At 41.2% G+C, this 25243-nt stretch overlaps 1 protein-coding gene across 1 annotated transcript in view; it reads right to left on the bottom strand.

The window, feature by feature from the left end:
• Positions 1-259: 259 nt before the first annotated feature.
• LOC311295292 (uncharacterized protein) overlaps positions 260-25243 on the bottom strand; it is a 34750-nt gene continuing 9766 nt past the window's right edge. Inside the window, exons 5-6 of the mRNA XM_084416598.1 lie at positions 391-534; positions 260-291 (exon numbers count right to left, since the gene is read on the bottom strand). Coding sequence (XP_084272724.1) covers positions 275-291; positions 391-534 — 161 coding nt within the window. The 3' untranslated portion in view covers positions 260-274. The remainder of the gene's footprint in view (positions 292-390; positions 535-25243) is intronic.

Genomic DNA, 25243 nt, shown 5'->3' on the forward strand with positions numbered 1-25243 from the left:
ATGACAAATATACAGCAGTAGTAAAGAGAGATCTGTGTGTCTCTATTCATTATTTTTTTTTGTACCTGAGAGAAACATAAACAATAAAGGCTAATAAGATTTAAGATTTAATAAGATTTTAAACCATTAAGTTAAATATAAACAAAGTGACACTGTTAAAATCTGACACTGAAAGAGAGCACAAACTTAAATTATCATGAATATTTATTATGAAAAAAAAACACTATAAAAACAAAAACACACTTGAAGAACCTTTAAAGTTCAGCGTTCTGCTTTAGATTTCGATACTTCCTGAAAAAGATGAACATAAAAAGCCATACATTAATAAATCTCACAGATAATTATACATGCAAAATCAGTTTGTGAGAAATGACATCATCAATCATGTACCTGATGAGTGAATATGTACTTGATCTCGTTCAGCTCTTCTGGATATGATCTCATAAACCACAATCATGACAGTAGCCACGCCCACCAGAGCACAGAGGACCAATCGGATCACAGCTTCAGTAGGACCACAACAGTGGACAGAGTCTGAGGAATAAAAACATCAAACTGAGATCAGATCAGTCAATAAACACTAATATCAGCGCTGACATCAACTAATATTTCTGAGTACACAGAAATATGATCAAATCTAATCAACAATCTTATATTCGGTTCCAAGCAGGCCCGGGGTGGGTAATCGGGAGAATTCCCGGTGGGCCGCTTCACTTTTGGGCCGGTCGAGGAATTTTTTTTTTTCTTTTTTTTTTTTACATTTGTCACGTTAAGGCCAATTTATACTTCTGCGACGAGTGTACGCCGTAGTGTACAGGCCTATTTATACTTCTGCGTCGAACTGCCGCCGTAGCTACGTCGTAGGCTGTGTGTAGCGCGCGTACCCTACGGCGTACCCTGACGTGCACCTCTCCAAAAATGTAACAACGCGTCAATTCTACGCGGACACAAGCGCTGTGATTGGTCTGCCAGAACCCCTCCCTCGGGGTTTCACACGCTCCCTAGGTGCGCGTCAACGCGGACAACGACACAGAAGTATAAATTAAAACCAACACGTTGCCTACGGCGTATAGGCTCCGGCGTAGGTCTGACGCAGAAGTATAATGAGGCCTTACGTCGTACGCACGTAGGTAACTCCGTCGTGAGCATTTATACTTCTGTGTTATGTCTGTGTTGCTCTACAGTTACACCACCGAGACGCTAGTTGGCGGGGGGCGGGTTTTAATTTTCCACTGTGTTTAGATTCCTCGCGGCTGTTTTGAGTTTAGGCTACTAGCGTCTGAAAGAGAGTGGATCATGTTGGAGTTGGAGCTTATCGAGGTGGAAAAACTGTTTTAGTGAAATCACTAAAACTAAAAGGCAGAAACGAGAGAAGGCGTCGGAGGAGATGGTACGTGCGACCTGTGAACCTGTTGACGGTTGAACCGAATTTAAAAATGACGGGCGGTGCAGAAGAACACGCCGGAAATGTGTAGGAGGAAATGCGATGCTACCAAGCCGACCAATCACAGATCTTGCGTCGCCACGACGCGTAGTTACATTTTTGAGGAGGTGCGCATCAGTGTACGGCGAAGGGTACGACGTATGATACGCGTCTATGCGTATGCTATGCCGTACCTACTACGCGCACCCGATGCAGAAGTATAAATTGGCCTTTAGTTACATTAGGCTACACACGTTCCGCATTCTGACACCGCAGCGCGCAGCCTCTGCATGGGTTGTACCATGTGAGGGAGTTCTCCCTTCCCCTCCTGAGTTGGTTGGGTCCATAGCCCGTCTTTTCCAAAACGTTTTCTCAGGTAGGCTACCGCGGCACCGCCTACTGATAGCTGGGCCGGCCCTACTGTAACGGTACGCGTCAGAGGATGGATGGGAGGAAGAGGCCAGGAGGTATGGAAGCTTGTTTCCACCACAGAATAAAACATTTTAAAAGATAATTGCGACTTTTTATCTCACAATTGCGAGTTTACATCTCACAATTCTGACTTTATTTCTCAGAATTGCGAGATATAAAGACAGAATTGCGTGAAATAAAGTCGCAATTGCGTGTTATTAAGTCAGAACTGCATGAAATAAAGTCGCAATTGCGTGTTATTAAGTCAGAACTGCATGAAATAAAGTCGCAATTGCGTGTTATTAAGTCAGAACTGCGTGAAATAAAGTCGCAAAAAATAAAGTTGCAATTGCTTCTTATAAAGTCTAAGTGAATTATTATTTAACCTTTACATTATTTGTTGAACCATGGTATTAATACAAACTACACAATAGAAAGAGCTGAACTGTTGCTTCATTTATCCAATTTGGAAAAAATGCTAATTTGGAATTCCACCATGGAAAAGTGGGCCAGTCTTGGGCCTGAAACTCCCGGGCTGAAAAGTGGCCCCAATCCGGCCCTGGTTCCAAGTGATTTTTTTTTATGGTCTGTCATCTCAAATTATAAAACGATTCAAACAATTCAATACGTACAGTAAATAGTAGATAAGAATATTTAAAGGAGAAGAAAAATGATACTCACCACAGACAGAAACTCTGAATACTTTTGATGACAATCTTCCTGAATACATCAGTAGTTTATAATATCCAGCATGTTCAGTTGTGGTGTTTGCGATGGTCAGAGATCCAGTTTGATTGTCCAGCTTCAGTCTGTCTCTGAATCTCCCATCAAGAACATCATCATATACAGTGAAGCTGTCGAACCGATTATTGATTTCAGCTATTAAAGTGTTTTCATCTCCAAAAATTAACCGAATCACATCATCATCCTTCATTTCAGTAAGATCAGAGTTTAGAGAGACTGATTCTCCCTCTCGCACAGACACTGACTTCAGGACTGAATCACCAAACACACAAACACACACACAGAGAGAGAGAGAGAAACAGGGTTCATCACAGATTAAGACGGTCACTTGATGGTTTATAAAAGTAAATAGTTTGAAATTAAAATTCGAAATGAATATCATCATTTGGATTAATAATTATATCTGTGTGCTGTATAAAAAATAAAACAAGTGAAACAAATATTTAACTCACCAAAGACAAAGAGACTGAATCTCACTCTGATCTCCCTGTTGATCTGTAGATAATATTCTCCATCATGTTCAGCTCTGGTGTTTGTGATGGTCAGAGATCCAGTTTGATCATCCAGCTTCAGTCTGTGTCTGAATCTCCCATCAAGAACATCATCATATACAGTGATTCTGTCGGCCGTTACATTGATTTCAGCTATTAAAGTGTTTTCATCTCCAAACCTCCACTGCATGGGCGTAGGTTTAGGGGGTAGTGATGTTACGTTCGTGAACGAATCGTTCTTTTTGAACGAATCTTTTAGGTGAACGAATCATTCTCGTTCACGTAATCCATTGACTCATATTTCTCGTTCACTGAAATTCCTCCCTCCACCGCAGCGCGCCGCTATTGCGCGCATGCGCAGCTCTGGACCTTTTCATTTGTCAAAGAATGACTAAACCTCGAGCCAATAGCCTTCGAGTATGATACGAGGACGGAGCATGTGATTTGTTGAATCTAGTGAACGAATACGCCCTTCATTGAGTTGCTTTGAGTTTGAAAGAGTCAAATGAACTGTTACATACATACATCTCGTCTCATTATTACGTTCGTCGTTCGAACAACTGGTTCTTTTCATTCACGAACGACTCGTTCGTGAATGAAAAGAACCAGTTGTTCGAAACGAGTCAAATGAACTGTTAACATACATCTTGTTCGTGAATGAAAAGAACCAGTTGTTCGAACGACGAACGTAATAATGACGACGTGCAAGCTGATCAGTGCAAGCTGATGGTTTAATTTAATAAAAGACAGCTTAAAATTTGAGTTTTTACTAAAATCTTCAAACTACATCAGGTAATCTGATAACTTCAAAATGAGTGGCACCAGAAAGAGAAGTGTATTATGGAATTATTTTAATGAGGTGTCTCCAACACAGGCTTTGTGTACAATTTGTAAAACACAGTTGTCATTTAAAGGAGGATCTACAGCTAACCTTAACAGGCATCTAAAGGTAAAGCATCCAACTGTGCAGCTGACACAAAGGGAAACTGAACAAGCGGAGGATACTGGAACATCCAGCAGTACCAGTACTGCTCAACCTCCTCCTACCTCACCTGCCACTACCAGCACATCTCATACAACTGTCCCACACAGACGACGAGCAGGACAGGCCACCCTAACACATTTTGTGGCTCGGCCAATTGACCCACTAAGACAAAAGAAAGTGGATGAGGACCTGGCAAGGATGATTGCATTGGATCTGCAACCTTTTTCCATTGTGGAGGACAGAGGTTTCAGAGCATTTACAAAGGCCTTAAACCCATCCTATATTTTGCCCAGCAGGCAGACCCTGTCAAAAACAATAATTCCAGAAATGTTTTCAAAGGTTCGTGAACAAATTATGGACAAAGTTGGCAAGGCATCGGCTGTCTGCCTCACAACCGACTGCTGGACATCTAGGGCCACATGTGGTTTCATGTCAGTTACATGCCACTTCATTGACAATTTTAAAATGGAGACATGTCTGTTAGATTGTTTTGAATTTACTGAAAGACACACTGCAGATAATCTGGCAGACACTCTTTTGAGAATTGCCAGAGAGTGGAACATAACAGACAAAATAGTAGCTTGTGTCACTGACAATGCTCACAACATAACCCTGGCCATTCACAAAACCTCATGGAAGCATCTGCCATGTTTTGCCCACACAGTTAACTTGATTGTGAGGGGTGGACTTAATGTAATCCAAAATACACTGAATAAGATTAAAGCAATTGTGGAGTACATGCACCGAAGCACAGTGGCAGCTGAAAAACTCAAGGCAACTCAGCAGCAGATGGGCTTGCCAGAGTTAAAACTGAAACAGGACTGCCCAACACGATGGAACTCCACATTTTATATGTTACGGAGATTTCTTGATAACAAGGATGCCATCATCACCACACTTGCACTAGTAAATTCTCGACTGGAAACTCTGACACAGGATGAGTGGAAAGAAATGGAAGAGGCCTGTGAGGTTTTAAAACCATTTGAAGAGGTCACAATTGAAATCAGTGGTGAGAGGTATGTAACAATACTCTTAGAAAAATTATTATTTATATATATATTATATATTATTATATATATTATATATTATATATTATAAATATATTATTATAACTAATTTAATTTAATTTAATAATTTAATTTTACTTTTATTACATTATTAGCATAACACAAAAAAAACAGCTTTTGCAGACTGTAAAATGTAAAGATAAATTATAAGTGGCATTGTTATTGCCACAGTAATGCAGGAAAATTAGTATTATTCATTAATGATTATACTGTATTTATTAAATTCAAATGTTGTTTTTGCTCCCTATAGCTATGTGACTGCCTCAAAGGTGATCCTGCTTTCACGGAGTCTCCAAAAAATAAGCACAAGATACCTGAGATCGGGAGGGTTCAGAAAACCTATAATGGACATGCTTGAAGCAATTACCAAAGACATGGCTACCAGGTTCCACAAGGTGGAATTTCACCATCTGCTCTCAGAAGCATCTGCACTAGACCCAAGATTTAAAAAAAAGGCCTTTTCAGATGATCATGCAGCAAATGAAGCCATCCAGAGACTCAAAAATGCCGCTGGGAGAGTGAGATCTTCCTCAGCACATCAACCAGAGCAGCAACAGGCAGCAGCAGCAGCAGCAGCACCACAAGAAACACAAGAAAGCTTAGTGTGGGGTGATTTCGATGAACAAGTTGCAGGTCTTGTGACAAATACAAGTTCTTCAGCAGAGGCTGTTTTGGAAATTCGATCGTATTCAGAGGAGCCCCTGCAACCAAGGTCCTCCAACCCACTACTCTGGTGGCAAAACCGGGCACTGATTTACCCCAGATTGACCCAAGTTATGCTGGGAAGGCTTTGCATTGTGGCAACATCTGTTCCATCAGAAAGAGTTTTCAGCAAGATGGGACAGATCATCTCTGAAAAAAGAAGCAGAATCAGCCCCTCTAAGGCCAGACAGCTGATGTTTTTGAATGCCAACTTTGAATAATCCTGTTTTTGTACCTGCTTATATGTCAGGGTCTTTTTTTCATGCTGCTCTGGGTTTTTTTGCACTTTATATAGGGGATAAGCTACTGTTTACTACTGTTTATACAGTATTTGCACTAATGTTAACTTGCTGTTTTTAGTAATAGTGCAAATTACTTTTGCACTACTGTGTTTAGCTTGATTTAACTTTACACTACTTTTACCTGTTTTTCTTATATTTTATACTGTTTAAAAAAAAAAAATATTGCCCTTCTTTTGTAGTTTTGCACTACCTGTTTTGTATTATACATTGCACTTTACCTGACTATTGTATAGTGTAAGCACTGGTGTTTTGTGTGCATTTTGTTTTATTTATTTATATTATTGTTGTTTTATGTTTGAACAGTTACGTACTTTTAAATAAAAAAAATATTTCATTATGTTTGAGTCATGTCATGCACTTTTGTTTGTTTAAAAACTGTAAAACATAAAAAAAATATGACAGCATTGATTATTTGCGTCACGTCATCCCATCTCATTTGCGTCACGTGACTCACGTCAGCAAATAGCATTTCAGCTCGGGCTTAGGTTGGATCTACTCTACTGAACGAATGTAAAAGCATCATTGACTGAGATCGCTCTGTTTTGAGTCTGAACGAGAGAGAGATCTCCCGTTCGTGAACGAATTGAACGAACTGGTAGCTATACCCAGTTCTGTCAATCTAGTTCATCAATCAGCAGAAAGCGGATGCAAAGCACAGGTATCCGTACTGTGCACGCTTGTTTATATATTCATATTTTACATACAGAACATAACTCCTCGTTTAACATAATCTCAGATTTGAACGTGTAAATCTCTGACGAAACAATTAAATGTTAACTAGCCTAGTATGCAAACAAATAAAAAAACACTTGTGCTTTGGTCATCCGAAAAGAGTGTAATTTAAAAGATAAAAAGAGTAATGACTTTGATCACTTATTTAGACTTATTTTATTCATTTAATGAGAAGGGCACAATTTTTAATGAAGCCAAATCGGTTTTTATTTTGTAACAAGTAAATACGTTAGTTGAACAACACATTTTGCCGCACATGCTGACGTATTTGTGTAATATGGAAAAATGGTCACTGAACGAATCAGTGAACGAATCTGAACGAATCATTTTGGTGAACGAACTAAAAATGAACGAGTCTCTGGAAAGAATCAAAATTTCCACCACTATTAGGGGGGGACGCTAGGTACTAGTCCCAAGCAATATTTTGAGATGACAAATTTGTCCCCACCAATATTTAGCAAGCTGCTTTGAACTGCTATTTGGATCTTTGCGCTGCTATTTGGATCGATTCCAACGGGCAAAACAACGACAGTACAAGAAACGCCGTAATTTGATTGGCGGCGGTGTATCTGACAGGCTACACGCGCGGGCCGGGACTACTTTTGTGCTTGCACTGGCAGCGAGCGGGTGGTGGTGTGTGTGTGCGCGCACGCGCGTGTGTCGACAACGCCGACGGTAAGTTACCAGGGCTGTCTCTCTGCCACATACAAAGGCCAGAGTAAAACATTTTAATATTCCGTTTTTTGCCACTTTTTGTACTTTGTAGATAGATCAGCTATGCCACCCAAGAAGAAGAAAGGGGACATACAAAGCTTTTTCATAAAGCAGAGTGTAAGTAGGCAAAATAACTAGCCACACAAATAAACTAGCAGTAGTAGTGACTGACCAGGCTTTCAAATGCAGATTCTACTGTGGAAAATAGTATTGGTGATAGTATGTGTTACCCAGGATGTTGTTACAGTTAAACCTAGCAGCAGCAATCTTTCAACTAAGGTTAAGAGTATTGATTAGGCTGTGCAGCACAGCACTGATAGACTCATAGAAGTCGCGCTATCATGATAGAATGCTACGTTAGCAAGTCACTGAATGTTAATTAGCTGACCTTAACTTAGAATCTTGCAGTCAACATAAACAGTGGATCTGAGACATTTTTCGTTTCTACATTCTATTTATGTAATGTATGTAATGTATTTGTGAGTGAGTGTAGCCTAAGAATTTAATATTTAAGAATAGAATATATCAATAGAATTTGATATAGAATAGTAGATACAATTTTAGTATTAATGGAATACTGTAATCATGGATAATAATAATAATAGATAATAATAATGGATTTGTTGTGTTGAATGCATACTATGATACGTGTGTATTTTATTCATTTGTTCATTATTTAATAATTTATGTTAAAACGTTTGGTTGTTCAGCATTACACAGTCTCAGATTTTTATTATTTGAGAGTGCATTTTTGAGATTATACAGTTATACTAGCTCTTTAGGGACAGTACAGGATGGTGTATTGGGGTCAGGATACAATATAATGAGATGAAGTAGATTCACTTCTGTATTGTGATATTCTGTATTGCCAACAGTCTGAAATCGCCATTAAAGCACTGGTATCTTACAACAAAACAATTCCAGGGGGAGGGGGAGGGGGGATGTCCCCACCAAAGCTGAGGCCAAACCTACGCCCTTGCTCCACTGAATCTCATCATCATCCTTCATTTCAGTAAGATCAGAGTTTAGAGAGACTGAATCTCCCTCCTTCACAAACGGATATTTATTAATCACTCCTGAAGAACAGAGTTTTTCAGATTAAAGCTTTAAAATCACTTGATGTTGGTTTGATGAAGCTTCACTAAAATAATTTTAATCAGTTAAATGTGAAATTAATAATATTCTGCAGCAGTTCAAAGACAAAAGATGAAGAATGAAAATAGAAATAGATTTATAAATGTAAAAATAACTAAAAAAGACACTTGTGTTTAATGTCACACTAAAACTAACTAATGCTGTTGATTATCTGAGCTTCATATTTATATTATTGTATTTAATAGATCCATAATAATCGAGTTTAGAGCTGAATTCAAACTTGATCTGACAGAAGAGAAAAAGAAAAGAAAGTGTTAGTATTAACTTAATGGAGGAAAAGAGTAACAAGCACCACTTAAATGTCCAGCCCGCAGAAGTCACACTTACCCTGTAACTACATGAACAAGAGTATATTTCTCCAGTATTTAAGCAAAAGTTGCAATAGTTTTTGTTCTCAGTGCACTTTTGTTAAAAGAAAGTCCTGTATAAATACACAGATATGCACCTATAATTTTTAAAAAGCCTATATGTATTGGTATACTGTTATTACAGAACGGTTTGCAGTGTATGTTCTCGCTATATTGCTCTCAAATGTAAGATTGTTGTATTATAATAGTAGAATAAGTAACGCTTAGTTCTAAAATACCGACAGTATAAATAATTAGTTAATTCTTCTGGTTATTACCCCTTTATTCCTAAAACTTTACATGTTGTAGGTACACTATAATTACAGAAAGTTACACTGTAAATTAGTTTTAAATACGCAGTTCTTTGCGGGCTGTAATCTAAAGCGTTACCAAGCAAACTCCAGCAGCTCGAGCTCTTACTAGAACCAGGAAGTGTGATCATATTAGCCCGGCTCTGTCAACACTGCGTTTGCTCTCTATCAAACATTACATACATTTAAAAATCCTGATGATTACTATAAACTACTATTACTAAGATCAGAGTTTAGAGTGACTGAAATAAACAATATCATAAAACAATGAAAAGAAAAAATGGTGTTTAATAAAATTTTGTCATTAAAAACAGGGGAAACCAATAGTCTATTTAACCCTTTCACGCGTGATTCTGACTGGGTGAGTTTATCAAGGCGACATTCATTTTAGAACGTTTCTCCATTATTGTTTCCATGGCGAACCGTCATGATCTTGATTTAAAATGTGAGATGGCGCCGCCATGTTTGTTTGCGCCGCAGTTCAAATTGTCTGAAGAGTTTGAATCTGACAGTTATGTGACATCACTGAACATTCCAAATCCCAAATGTGGGACCGCATCACTCAAAAGGTTTACTCACCGAGGAAAATGAGACTGAAACTCTTGATCTCACTGTTGATCTGTAGACAATAACGTCCAGCATGTTCAGTTCTGGTGTCTGATGGTCAGAGATCCAGTTTGATTGTCCAGCTTCAGACTGTCTCTGAATCTCCCATCAAGAATATCATCATATACAGTGATTCTGTTGGCCCGTTTATTGATTTCTGCTATTAAAGTGTTTTTATTTCTAAACCTCCACTGAATCACATCATCATCCTTCATTTCAGTAAGACCAGAGTTAAGAGAGACTGAATCTCCCTCATTCACATACACTCCTGAAGAACAGAGTTTTTCACAGATTAAAGCTTTAAAATCACTTGATATTGGTTTGATGAAGCTTCACTAAAATACTTTTAATCATGTAAATGTGAAGTGATTAATATTCTGCAGAAGTTCAAAGACAAAAGATGAAGAATGAAAATGAGAAATAGTTAAACAGTTTTATATAATCAAGTGACTTTAATCTCAAATAATGAATGTTAATCCTTTCTGACTAATTTAACCAGTAATTTATCACATCAGAACAGAAACAAATGAAACCAGAAAAACACATTTAAAACTCACCATCCAGACGCCACAAACACAAACAGAGCAAAACTAAATTGAGAAACATTTTCTTCATCGGTTCACTGAAAAGCCCACGATAGTAACTCTTAATGTCTGAAACACTCAGATTGATCTGAAAGACTGAACTGAGATGTTTATCTGGTTGTGTGTGAATCCTCCCCCAACCTCAGTTAGTTTCCGCTCACACATCCGTCTCCTTTAACATCACGAAAATCAACAAGCTTTTGCTGATCTTACATTTTCAAATGAATTCTGGCCCTGAATGAAAACTAATAGCAGAAGAGTGAAATATTGGATTAGATATCTGTATCTACTGGTGTGTTATTTAGTGCTGTGAGCTGTCAATCATATTTGACCTCTGACCTGTGACTCTTATTTGACTGTTGATGGATTCACTTTATTTCAGTGTAAAGATGTTTTGTGTGGAGTGGAAGATTGTGAGCTTTTTATTAGCAGGAGAGAAAATGAAGAAACGCTTCAGCCACAAACTACTGACACACACAGAGACGACAAACATCCAGCAGAAGCTGTTTATCCACCGACAGATCAAACCAGACACACAGATGTTTGTACTGATTTAATAAAAGAGAAAAACTCAACATCACATACATTATAAATTCCTGCTGATTACTCACAAATCCCTGAATGGTTTCGCTCCTCAGTACTTGAGCTTTTTTATCACTTTATAGTCCTTCACATCCACTGCAGTCTCACAGTTCTGGCCAGTTGATAATAACTGGAATATCAAAATACACTGGAGGCGGAAGATCCTTTTCCTATTTAGCGCCAAACACTGGAATAGTTTTCCTAGCTTTGTTTGGGAGGCAGACACACTCTGTCAGTTTAAATCTAGAGTAAAGACACATCTCTTTAACCTGGCATACACATAACACATTATCACATTCCTATAATTCACATCCGTTATAGGATTGTTAGGATGCATAAATCAGCTCAACCGGAACAGGAACACTTCCCATAACATCCAATGTACTTGTAACATCGTAAGAGGAACGGCATCTACACTAATATTAGTCTGTCTGTCTCTTTCTTATTCCGAGGTTACTGTAGTCAGCCGGATCTGGTCCGTATCCAGATCAGATGGAGGATCTGCACATAGAGATGAACACAACAGCCCTGAATGCACAGATACTTCATACTCTTTCTCTGTGGAAGGCCCTGGTATCTCCTCGAGTCCCACGCTTGTGTTGCCGTCGCTAGACTACCTCGACAGACACCACAGTCACGGGTTGAGCTGCGGTTTTAAATAGCCGTCTAGATCAGTAAATTCATGAGAAACTCCACAATCAGTCAAATCATCTTTAACAGTTTTGATGTGTTTTACTGATTATTTCACGTCATCTGAGCTTCACCACTTTGAGCTCCAGTCAGCCACTAGATCTGATAGATAGTGTTATTTTCTCAAGTGCCTCATAAAGTTCTCACGGACTAGAGAAGTTAAAAACATCTTAAAGCAACAGTTTGATCTTGTCATGAGATCCTGTGAGTGTTTGGCTCTGCTCTCTCCTGTAACTCTCTTCAGGACGTTTGTTGCTCATTTCTGATCAAATGTTTTGATTGTTTCTCAATAAATGTGCCATATGTAGAAATTTGAAACCTACAATTTATTACTTATAACTTATTCTTATTATACTATTTATTTTATTTAAGCAAGTTTCTTGTGCACTAAAACTTTATTTGACAGTCTACATTTTTGATGACCTGTTTTGTGTATTTAATATTTAACGTATACATATATATATATTTTTTTTTTACAAGTTCACTGATTGTGCTTGTGTTGTTCAATAAATGTTTAATTAAAGCAATTGTCTTTATTACTTCTTATTAATGGTAAGATTTTATGAGGAGGGAAAAAAAGAAGAAAAAAAGGAAAATCATCCAAACATATCAGCCAAAAAAAAACCCCATATCGGTCGACCTCTACTTAAACAGAAGTTGGCTTCACCGTCACAGGGCTAGAGATTCACAGCTTGAGGTGGAGGAACAAGATCTGATAGGACAAGAAAAGACCAAGATCCATAAACTATTGTGTCCAAAAAGAAATTCTGTTCACCATATAAAAGTAATACCATGTTTGTGAAGAAATTATTTAGTGAGAAAGCAAACGATCCTCCAGCTGAACAGCAAAACCAATCAGACAGAACTAGTCAAGTCAGTGACAGAAGATACGTCTCCGGTTACTTATTGTAACCTTGTTCCCTGAGAAAGCGGAACGAGATGCTGCGCTGCTCAGCGCATTGGGAACGTCTTTAATCGTGACCAGCTGTGAATATTGTGTATAACACGTCAATGAAATTGACCCGGAGGCAATATAGCCTCGGTCGGTGACGTCATCGGTGCGCCCCCGCGACACGAGGCTATAAGTAGATGAGCCACAGGTGCATCGTCAGGATATTTTGTCTGAAGAGCAGTCCTGGGACATCTTCAGCACGGCAAAGTAGCGCAGCATCTCGTTCCGCTTTCTCAGGGAACAAGGTTACAATAAGTAACCGGAGACGTTCCCTTTCGAAAGCTACAATCGATGCTGCGCTGCTCAGCGCATTGGGAACGAGAATACCCACGCCGCCGTGCTTGAACATGTCTGGACTCCCACGGTTGTGCAGGTGTGTTTCACAAGAACGTAAGAAGGTCTAGACATTAGCTTGCGATGTCGACTCAAGGACATGAGAGCCCGGAGTGGCATGAACATCCAAACTACAAAATCTTATGAATGTGTGCGGAGAGGACCAGCCTGCCGCATCACAAATAAACTGCAAGGGGCACCTCTTGCCAAGGCAGTAGAGGAGGCGACCCCTCTGGTGGAGTGAGCCCTTAAACCCGTTGGCGAAGCTTGACCGCGCGCCTCATAGACAAGAGCAATAGCATCCCTGACCCATTGTGACATGGTCTGCTTAGTGGCGGCAGCCATCGGTTGCGGCCCCCATAACAGACGAAAAGTCGCTCTGACTTACGCTACTAGCTAGTGCGGTGGACGTAGGCCTGAAGAGCACGGACTGGACATAGTCTATGAGATCTCTCCTGTTCCGGCGTCGTGAATGGCGGAGAGCAGAAGGCCTCAAGCGTGACAGGATGTATAGCCGAAAAAGGCACCTTAGACAGGTAATCAGGATGAGGATGCAAAATCACTTTCACCATTCCTGGGGCAAAGTCTAAGCAGGGTGGCAAAATCGACAGAGCCTGCATATCCCCAATTCTTTCAAAGAAGTTATTGCCATAAGAAAAAACATCTTTAGAGTCAGAAGTTTTCAGACGCTGATTCTAGAGTTTCAAAAGGTGTCTCAACCAGACCCTTCTAGGACTACTGCTATGTCCCATGATGGGATATTGTTTTTTACGGGAGGCCTCAGTCGTCTGGCCCCACGAATGAAACAAGCGAGCAGAGGATGTCTCCCGAGTGGCACCCCGTAAACCAAGGCATGGCAAGCCAAAAGAGCGGCCAAATAAACCTTGAGAGTGGCGGGGCATGTGCCTGTTGTTAATTTTTCCTGCAGAAAATCCAGAACTGAAGCAATCTGGCAGTTGACCGGATCTGCATTATGTACAACGCCTTTCAAAGACACTCCATTTGTTGGCATAACTCTTTCTAGTGGAGGAATCCCTAGCACTTAGAATGGTCTCAATAACGGCAGGCGAAAGCCCAGTGTCCCTCAGTTGGTACCCATCAGGGGCCAAACATGAAGGTTCCAGAGGTTGGGCCTGGGATGGAATATCGCGGCCTCCGTCTGAAACAGAAAGTCCCTCCTCTCCGGAATCGTCCATGGCGAGCTGTTGAGGAGAGATATTATCTCGGAGAACCAAACTCTGGCTAGAACTCCTGGGAGCAGAGAAACTGGAGGAAACGCATACAGGCACATTCTGGGCCATGTGTGCGCCATCGCATCCAGACCCAGGGGCTGGGTGATTCAGAGAGAAGTAGAGGGGACATTGCGCTTTCTGATAAGAGGCGAAGAGGTCCAACACCACTTCGTAAAATCTGGTCCAAATCTGTTTGACTACTTCTGGGTGGAGTTTCCATTCCCCTATCGGTAGTTTCTGTCTGAACAGTAAATCCGCTCCCACATTCAGGTGCCCTGAAATGTACACTGCCCTGAGTGACAGGAACTTTTCCTGGGCCCAGAGAAAGATCTGCCTCGCTATTCTGTTCAGATTGCGTGAGCACAAACCTCCCTGGTAATTTATGTAAGAGACTGCCGCTGTGCTGCACTAGGACATGACGGTCTCTCAACTGAGGGAGAAAGTATTTCAGGGCCAGAAATACAGTCATCAGCTTGAGGCAGTTGATGTGCCAATTGAGCTGATGACCCTCCCATTCCCCTTGAGCTGGACGACCACTTAAGACCGCTCCCCAGCCTATCAGGGAGACGTCTGCCGTTAGCATTCTGCGACAGCGAGACGCACCTAAAGTGGGACCCAAAGCAAGGAACCGGGGTCTGAACCACATAGAAAGGGAACGAAGCCGCAGCGCGTAACCCTTACCATAAACATGGATTTTAGAAAGTGCACGAAGCGTTCAGCGCGTGACTCACCATAAACATGGATTTTAGAAAGGACACGAAGCACTCAGCGAGTGTTCCTGCCTTTATTTGCCCTTGGGGATTGTAGTTGAAATCCCCCGTTTTGAGCCACAACTAAAATGGTCTCATGCGCAAAAGGCCCAGAGGAATCATTGTGGACGCAGCTGCCATGAGACCCATGTAATGTCCTGACCTAGCTAGATGTTGCTTAGGATGTTAAAATTGGTCCTGACACGAGCGGGAGACAATTATGCCCGATGGTGACAGAGTCTCATTTAACCCCAAACATGTTACCCTCAGGGTGGGAGAGAGAACGCCCTTGGCGTTGACCTCAGCCCCCTAGAGATAACATGGCTAGGTCGAATGGAAGGACCCAAATTGGTAAGCTTTGCCCCCAAAAGCAAACTTGGGAACCTCCTGTGTTGTGGCAATATTCGATATGAAAATATACGTCCTTCAGATCGATCGTGACAAATCAAACGTGATGCTGAATTTACGACACGATCGTCTTACCGTTAACATCTTGAACTTGAGTGCTTTAACTGTACAGTTTAAGCCTTGAAGATCGAAGATTGGACGCAACCCCCCATCCTTTTTGGGGACCAGGAAGTATCTGCTGTAATAGCCTGACTCTCTCTCTGGAAGAGGAACATGTTCTATGGCCTCTTTTCTCAGCAGAGATTGTAGCTCTTGTAACAGTACATGCGCCAGTTCCGGTCTCACGGAAGTGAATACCACGCCGTTGAAACGCGGAGGACGATTAATAAATTGGATTCTATCCTATTTGTACTGTACTTCATACCCACATAGAAAAACCTGGCAGAAGTTTCCACGCTGCCAGACTCTCTGAGAGTGGTATCAACTTAACACTTCCTTTTGAGGGGATGTTAGATGTTCCGTGTCCTGGATGACAGCAGAAAAGCAACAGAACATCTAACATTTCGCTGGAAACCGCTGCTCCCCGAATCACCAGAGGTGGCGAGGAAGTACAGTGGTTTCGTGAGGGTGTCAGGTAGGAGCTGTTTGATTTACATGTCTCGTCCCGTAGGGGCACACCCCCACAGACCTGGGACAAAACAACCCTCAGGATTTTGTCTTAGGTCTATTATGCAGCTGCTGAGTACAACGAGCCGGTCCCCAGTTTTCACGAGGGGGAGCGCAACTCGTTACACTCTGCTTTTGAACCCTCCTAAAATGATGATGAGCAAAAAGAAGAGAAGAAAATGTCTCTTCAGACTGGCCCATCATCGTATAACCACACAGCCCCGCACCCATGATAGTCTTAATACGTCAAGGGCACAAAGATGCACGAAGAATAAGGTTTTCCCATAACCGAGTTAACGTCATGGAGATCCTCAAGGAGGGCAGTCTAGCTGTAATCCGACCATCACTCAAGTCACCACCAGAACCTCTCAAACGTTTTAACATAACGAGAGATGTGTTCAGAGGCAGCTTTAATTCTTCAGAATTAAATGTGTCCGGAAAACAGCCAGACAATATTATATTATATATAATACATACATATATATGTATATATAATTATATTATATAAATATTATATATATATATATATAAATATAAATATCAGTTCCTCAGCAATAAACACATCCCAATCAGACAAGCAAACACGGTCTGGATGAGAGGCTGTGTTTAAATCTTTCATAAGATCAACCTGGTATGCTTTTCACACGGCCATGGTGTACAACGCAGTACCAGCCTAACCGCTGAAAATGCATCTGATAATATGATCCCAGGGGAGAGATAGCCGAGCGTCTCTCCAAACTGAGGCAATATCATATAATCGCGTGCCCTCGCACCCGCGATAGTAGAATGGCTCAATGTCGAGGACACAAGACATAAATATTTACAATCTTTATTTATTTATAGACTGTTTTATGTGACTCTTTTTGTTGTGATCAGATCAATCTGGTCACTGCACAAGCGATCGCCACGAGCAATCTCCTTTTATCATCACGGGAGAAACGCTCGGAGGCGACAAACCCACGAGATTCAATGTCCTCTGCCCGAGCCGAAGAAGCGCCGAGGCACGCTTCGGTAGTCAGGCAAAAGGACATCGCGATCTGGAGAGAGAGCGAGCGATAGGGAACCAACGTCTCTCGCTTCTCAGCCAGATCGCACGCGAGCCCCACAATCTTTATGGGCGCTACCCCTTGAAATAAGCAAAGCGAACTCAAGCACTTAACTGTAAACATTCCACAGTGCTCGCAATCACCTGCTCAAATGCAAGGGCAGCATGTTCTTTCCCAAACAAAGCAAGCAGTAAGTGTGTGTATCCAGTTCTGACATGGAATGGGAGCATGGAGGAACACAACACTTATTGTTTTGTTGGCTCATTTCTCCTCTTTTTAAACTCTTTGATGTGCGAGAGAGAAAAGGCTTGAGAAATGAGAAATTTTCTGCACACTGCCTGAATAAACTAACTCCTAGCAAAGATCTGTAGCAGATAAAAGGTAGAGAGAGAGTTTTGACGTTCACACATGCACAGTAATGGTCTGAAGACAAAAGACCTGAAGATGCACCTGTGGCTCATCTACTTATAGCCTCGTGTCGCGGGGGCGCGCCGATGACGTCACCGACCGAGGCTATATTGCCTCCGGGTCAATTTCATTGACGTGTTATACACAATATTCACAGCTGGTCACGATTAAAGACGTTCCCAATGCGCTGAGCAGCGCAGCATCGATTGTAGCTTTCGAAAGGGAACTGAGCAAACAACTCCTGATAACATGTCAGTTCAGAGTGAGCCACTAGGCGGCGCTCTGCTGAAATTGATCAAATATACATCAAATCTGTTTTCCTCCAGGAGGCGCTCGACATAATAAATGTAATAAAACATGGACAGACTCTTGAACCACAGAGTGACAAAACTATTGATAAATTCAATATCACATTTGCAGTCGTGCTAATGTTCAGGAAAACAACACTCTTGCTCATGTGATATTGCTTAACTTGGGCTTTTGACCAGTGTAAAAAGACATGAAAACTAAAAAAATCATAATTTTAACTATAACTATATTATAATAGGCTATTATAAAGCTGTGAAAGCGTGTACTCTCAATGTTTATCGTACTTGGAGGGAAAAAAAATTAAGAAGATTGAGTCAAAATATTTAAGTGTCTCCAAAAAGACCAAAAAAAGAAATAAATAAATCCTTTCGATTTATTTAAAAATAATTTTCGATCTATGACAGATTAACTGATGCCTGTAAAACAGGATAAAGATCAGGAGAGTCTCGTCTGGTCTTTCACAGCTCCTCTGCTGATATTTTATATTCTACAATCAGTTAAATTCAGTTACACACAATTGCTTTTGAAGCATTACTTCACATTCCTTTGTCTGTGTCTCTATTCTATGACAGTGTCAACAACATACAAATAAATCATCTTTTGTCACTCTTTTGCCTCCTTTCTTCATTTGACCTTCTTTAGTTAACATTTGAGCAGACTTTTTATAACAGCATATATTGATATTGACCAACACCATGAGAATGAATGTGTATTAACTCATAGTACACAATGTAATTATGTGTTCTCCTATTTGTACTTGTTTCGTAACGCTAATTCACTCTCATTTCCCGCATAATGGATGCAGATTCACTTTCCTCAGAGTCTGATCACGTGACTAGAAAGCGCTAGTGAGCTTCCAAGAGATCTATTAACCCTTTAACACGAACAAATAAACATTTTGTAACCCAAAAATAAGTAATACAACACTATAGTTAAATATAAGGATCACTGGAGCACATTAAACAATATTCTTCACGTTAGAGTGAACATCATAAATCAAGAAAAACAGCACGTCCTCAAACTGCTTCACCAATAACAGTTTACATTCACTGGACATTGTAATAGTGCAATCCCTACTCCATTTTATAGAATAGATTTTTATAACAATACCCGTGTTTTGTTTTGTTTTTGCCAAGAGGAGCTTTATGAATGATAAGGCTCCCCTTAATGTTAAGTCTATTTTATTTTATTTTTGATGCTTGTTTGTAGATAAGCTTTACATAATTTTGCTGGACCTGACGGAAAGATAAAGTGAAAAGAAGATAGAAAGTGGACAGGGATTGAAAGAGATAGGGGGAGTAGAGAGACAAAAGGGAGGGATACACCAAGCGGCCAACTACTACACCTGTTGAGACACACAAAAAAAAAAAAAAAAAAAAAACCACCCCCGGCCCCAGCCGGACAGTAGGCTCACAATCCTAAGATGCACACAAAGAAGAAAAGTTACTTTGGAGTAAACAACAATCATGGCACAAAAAATTCGTTCACTCATGCATAAGTCCACACATACCTATATGTATAACACACAAAAAAAAAAAAAATATATATATATAGCTAAATAACAGTAATGTACTCTGTTTGCAAGTTTCCCAGGAAATGCAGTGATAGTGTCACCATCCAGAATATGAGGGGTGAAGCGTGTTTAGTGATATGTGTGACAGTGTAAGCGCAACCGTATTCCAAAGGAAGGCAGAGGAAGGCCAGGAAACCCAGTACCTCGACCACCAGCAGCAACCCAAGGGTACGTGTCCCCACCACCACACCACAAAGATGGACATGCTTCCACCCAGACGGTGGCAGAGTAAGCCCCCCACCAGAGCCCCCCACAGCCGCGGAGGACAGACCCCAGCGGGCCGAAACGGCAGCCGCCGACCCCGCTACGCAGCCGGCCACCCGGGACAGGCACGGCGTGAAGCCCAGGGCCTTACGGGCCAAAGAGCATCCCCCCCACCCCCACCGGACACGAGGTCCAGCCAACGCCTAACGTGCCCCAGCCACACACCCGGAGGCCCGGCTGCGCCCCCACCCCACCAAACCCAGCCCCCTGCCCTCAGGAAACAGGGGCACGAGAGGACACAAACACACACCCCCCCCCCACACACACACACTTATGATAATTTGTCAAAAGTGTGTTGATTGTAATTAAAATTGGGGGGTAGTAACCACACTGCTGGGGGCAGGGCCACACAAGCGGTCTCATCCACCTGAACAACCCCACCCGCCAGACACTACATAGCCCACCCCCCATGCATGATTGTGTGCTGTTAGTGTTCATATGTTTAGTGACTAAGTGTTATTAAAACATAAGAGGCATGCCCTCCCAGGGCGCAGCAAACGAGGGCACTTAGATGCCCCCTCCCGCCACGCCCCACATGATGAGCACGCCCCCCAAATCCCTACGTGTGTGAGGTAGGGTGGAGGGAGGAGAGGGGACCCAAGGACAATGTCCAGGGTCTGGTGACCCTCCCCCGGATGATGAGCCGCTGACGGCAGTAAGGTTCCCCTGCTCCCTGAGGCCAGCACGGGACCGAAGCAGCCACCACCACGACCAGAGCCCTCACCGACCGCAGCCTGAGGGTCACAACCCACCCCAGTAGGCCTCCGCCCCCAAACTGCCCCAGACCCGAACCAACCACCCCCCCCCCCCAAGCAACCCGACCCGACTACAGCGGCAGCACAGAGGTCCATCAGCTCAACCCGGGAGGAGGGCCGGGACACAGAGCCCTGCCAGGCCTAGAGGGACCCCACATCCATCCGACCAGCGCCAGCGGCACACAGAGCCCCCACATACACACACCCATCCCACACATCAACCCACACACACCTCACACTGCCCCCACGCACACCCCCCCTTAACCTCCTCCACACTCCCCATACCCCCCCCCCCCCCCACCCCCTCACCACCCCGCCTCCCTGAGTGCAGTCCGGACCCCGGGACAGCGACCGGACACCAGGGCACGCACCGGCACACCCCGGCAGCTGACCGCCCGAGCCAGCCCAGACCCCCGATTCATCGGCCAAGCCCCCCGCCCAGGGGAGGAAAATGAGCCACCCCCGAGCACCGCGGCCAAAGGCCCCCCTGCCCCTCCCGGGACAGCTCTATCGCCCAGCCAAGGCCGACGACAAACATGATCGAAGTCCCACCAGCAGCGCCCCCACCACAGCAGACTGGAGGGCCCATACAGCAGACCCCCACAGCCCCCAGTAGGGCGGAATGCATATCCCCTCCCTCCCGCTAAGTGACGTAACTAATCAGCGGGGCCCAAAGAGAGTAGAAGTCAGCTGATTGAAGTTTGTTAGAGGCAAACATGGACTCCAGACTGATATGATCCGACAGGAGATTTCTATACTGGTTAATGCTAAGATTATTTTTAGTTTTCCAGTTTAAGAGGATAGTTTTCTTTGCTACAGATAATGTGGTGAGGACCATGTGTGCTTTGTCGATCTCCATATTAATATCATTTAAGTCACCTAATATACATAGTTTTGGGCAAGTAGGTATATTACACTTGAGCCATATTGATAAGTCCTTGCAAACCTTTGTCCAGAATCTTTGGACTGGTGTCCAGAGCCACAAGGCATGTATGTAATCATCTGCTGTGTTACTTGTGCACTGCGTGCAGATATTTGATTTATTAAGACCCATCTTGAACATCCTTTGTCCTGTGTAATAAGTTCTATGGAGGTTTTTGTATTATATAAGTTGTAGATTTAAGCTGTCAGTCATATTAAAGTTATTTAGTATTATTTCTGACCAGAACCGATTGGAGGGATTCAGTGATAAATCTGACTCCCATTTTGCAATTGGTAATGAAATTGTATCATCTATTTTGGAAATGAATCTATATATTTTCGATAGTAGCTTTGGAGTACCAAGGCTCCTGAATTCTGTAAAACTTGGTGGGAGTTCCAGGTTTGTTTGCTTAAGGGGGAATTTTTTACTTATTACTGATTTGAGTTGTTGATATTCTAGATATCTGTTATTGCTTATCCCGTACTGTGAGGTGAGTGTTTGAAAAGGTAAAAAGGTACTGTTATGGATTAAATGCTCTAATTGTTTAATTCCTTTGTTTTTCCATTGGATAAAATTAATCATATTTTTGTTTAGTATAATATCAGGATTATTCCATATAGGGGTGAGCCTACATGGGATCATTGAAGAGTCTGTTTTTTTAAGAAATTCCCACCAGGCCGTCAAACAGGTGCTGATGTTAATGCTCTTAAAGCACTTATGAGACTTGATATTTGAGCTAAAAAACGGCAGGTTCGAAATTTCCAGGTTGTCGCATAGTGCTTGCTCTATGTCCATCCATGTTTCATCTAATGTACTAGGTTTAAGCCATTTGGAAATATACTGTAACTTATTTGCTAAGAAGTAATGATGGAAGTTAGGTAAGTCTAGTCCTCCCCTGTCTTTAGTTTTCTGTAGATTTTTCAGGCTGATTCGAGAAGGTTTATTCTTCCAAAGAAATTGTGATTCTAGTGATCTAAACCACGTATAGGGATAGGAGGTTTGGTAGGAACCATAGAGAACAAGTAATTGATTTTAGGCAAGATCATCATTTTTATGGTGGCAACTCTACCCATGAGTGAGATGGGTAAAGATTTCCACCGAGCAAGATCTTCTTCTATGGTCTTCAGTAGTTGAGTGTGATTTTACTTCAATAAATCTGACAATCTGGAAGAGATGTTTATACCAAGATATCTTATATTACCTGACTGTAATGCTATACTGGATGGCCCTTGAAAACTACAGTTTATCGGTAAGGCTGTGCTCTTTGACCAGTTAATAGAGTAGTGAGACAGAGATGAAAACTTTTTGATTAATGAGATTGTTTCAGAGAGAGATGTACGTGAGTTCTGAAGAAATAATAAAACGTCGTCGGCATAAAGGCTTATCTTATGTTCATTCTTTATGGACCAAACACCTTTGATATTCTGATTTAGCCTGATTGCCATTGCTAAAGGTTCTATAAAGATGGCAAAAAGTGATGGAGAAAGAGGACATCCCTGCCTAGTGCCTCTCTGCAGATTAAAGCTAGGAGAGGTTTGATCATTTGTCCTAACTCTTGCATTAGGAGATTTGTATAAGATCTTAATCCAATTAATAAAGGTTGGTCCAAAGCCGAATTACTTAAAGTAGCTAGTAGTAATTTCCAATTAACTCTTTCAAAGGCTTTTTCCGCATCCAGAGATACTATAATTGTTTCTAAATTATTAATGTTAGAATAATCTATTAAATTGATAAATCTACGCATATTGGTAGAGGAATGTCTGCCTTTTGTAAAACCTGTTTGGTCAGGGTGAATTATAAGAGGAGTTATTTTCTGTAGCCTTCCTGCTAAGGTTTTGCAGATTATTTTAAGGTCAGCAAATTAAGTTCATGGTTGATGTTAAATAATTTTCTTCTATAATTTGTGTACAACCATTTTGAAAAAAGTTGGTGCCAGTGTTGTCCAAAATTCTTTATAAAATTCTATTGGGAAGCCATCTGGTCCGGGAGCTTTATTGCAGGACATGTGTTTAAGGGCTTCATGTAGCTCTTCCACTGTAAGGGGAGAATCTAAGGCCATGACTTGTTCTTCATTTAATTTTGGAAGGTTTATGTTGTTCAAGAATTTCTGGATGTCGCTATCTGATGGATCTATTTGGGATGAATATAAGGTTCTATAGAAGTTTCTAAAAGTGTCATTTATTGCATTGGGCTCGTGTGTGATATTACCTACTGAATCTTTAACTGAATAAATTGTTGATTTTTCTTTGTTAGTTTTTAATTGGTTAGATACAAATTTTCCAGATTTGTTGCTATGTTCAAACTGCTCCGAGCGTAATCGTTGTACCATAAACTGTGTTTTCTTATTGATTATTTCATTTAATTCAAGTTTAGCTTTCCTTATTTGCTTAAGCGTCTGTTCTTCTGGTGATGTGTTGTAGATGTCCTCTAATGATTTAATTCTTTATTCTAATTCTGACATATTTGCATTTTCCTTCTTTTTTTTTTAAGTGATGCAAAATAAATTATTTTTCCTCGCATCACTGCCTTCCCTGCTTCCCATAGGATGCCTGCTGAGACTCCTGGTGTGTCATTGTTTTCTAAATAATTGGACCATTCTTTTTTGAAATAGCTGATAAAATCAGGGTCTTTAAGCAATACCGTATTGAATCTTCAATTCCTAGAGGGTGGAGTAATTGATTTATTCCTCAGGTTGAAGGAAACTGGGGCATGGTCACTCACGGTAATGGGGTGAATCTGAATATCAGATAACTAAAGAGCTGCTAACTAGGAAGTAATCTAATCTAGAGTATGAATGATGAACTGAAGAAAAAAAAGTATATTCTTTAAGATTGGGGTGATAAGAACGCCAAATGTCACACAGTCCCAGTATTGTTTAACAGTGTTAACAGATTGCCAATTTCGATAGTTACCTGCATTACTAAATCTGTCAGCTGTGGGGTCCATTACCATGTTGAAGTCCCCTCCAATAATCAATGCAGTGTCTGTGTGCTCAGATAGTGAGGTGAAGAAGGAGTGAAAAAAGGAAGGGTCATCAACATTTGGGCCATATAAGTTGGCTAAGCACAGTTTCATGTTCTGAATTAATAAATGAACTACTAAATCTCCCTTCAGGATCTGTAACTATGCTGCTTACTGTGAATTTTACCTTTCTGTTAATCAAAATAGCAACACCTCTCTGTTTAGAATTGTAACTGGAAAAAAAATGTGCGGAAAATGTGCTGTAGATTCCCGTGTTTTTACCTGTAAAGCAGGATAAAGTCAGAAGAGCAGGAGAGTCGCGTCTGGTCTGTCACAGCTCCTCTGCTGACATGAGGACGCATGCGCAGTGCGCGATTCCGTATTCTCTCTTTTTGTCCATGTATTTCAATGTACATTCGTTACTTTACACATCAGCTCTGCATAAAAGAAATAAAGCAGCGTAATCAGTGAATTGCAATTTTTGTGTGTGTGTATCACATGACACTGTAGGCTACATTATATTACCTTGGCATTACAAAGCACAAGTAAACACTTCTGTGAGAGTGTTTCTAATACAGATGCTGAGGGAGTCACAGTGAATTAAACATCTTTCTCTCTTCTGACTCAATCTAATCAATCTCTCTATATTTGTCTCTGTTTTTGGAAAGTCGTGGAAACAATGTATTGGTGGTGTTTTACAGCAGAAAATCTGGCAGAGGCACAACATAACAATTTAGTAATAATTAAAAAATAATGTTTGTAGAGGTAGAACAAGTATTATTATTATTAAATAAAAACTATTTATAATTAATATTATTTAAATAAACTATTTAACTCAATGTCAACATTTACCATGTTTTAAATAATGTTTTAATAATG

The sequence above is a fragment of the Rutilus rutilus genome (genome assembly GCF_951802725.1).
Source record: "Rutilus rutilus genome assembly, chromosome: 8".
In the NCBI taxonomy this organism is placed as follows: domain Eukaryota; kingdom Metazoa; phylum Chordata; class Actinopteri; order Cypriniformes; family Leuciscidae; genus Rutilus; species Rutilus rutilus.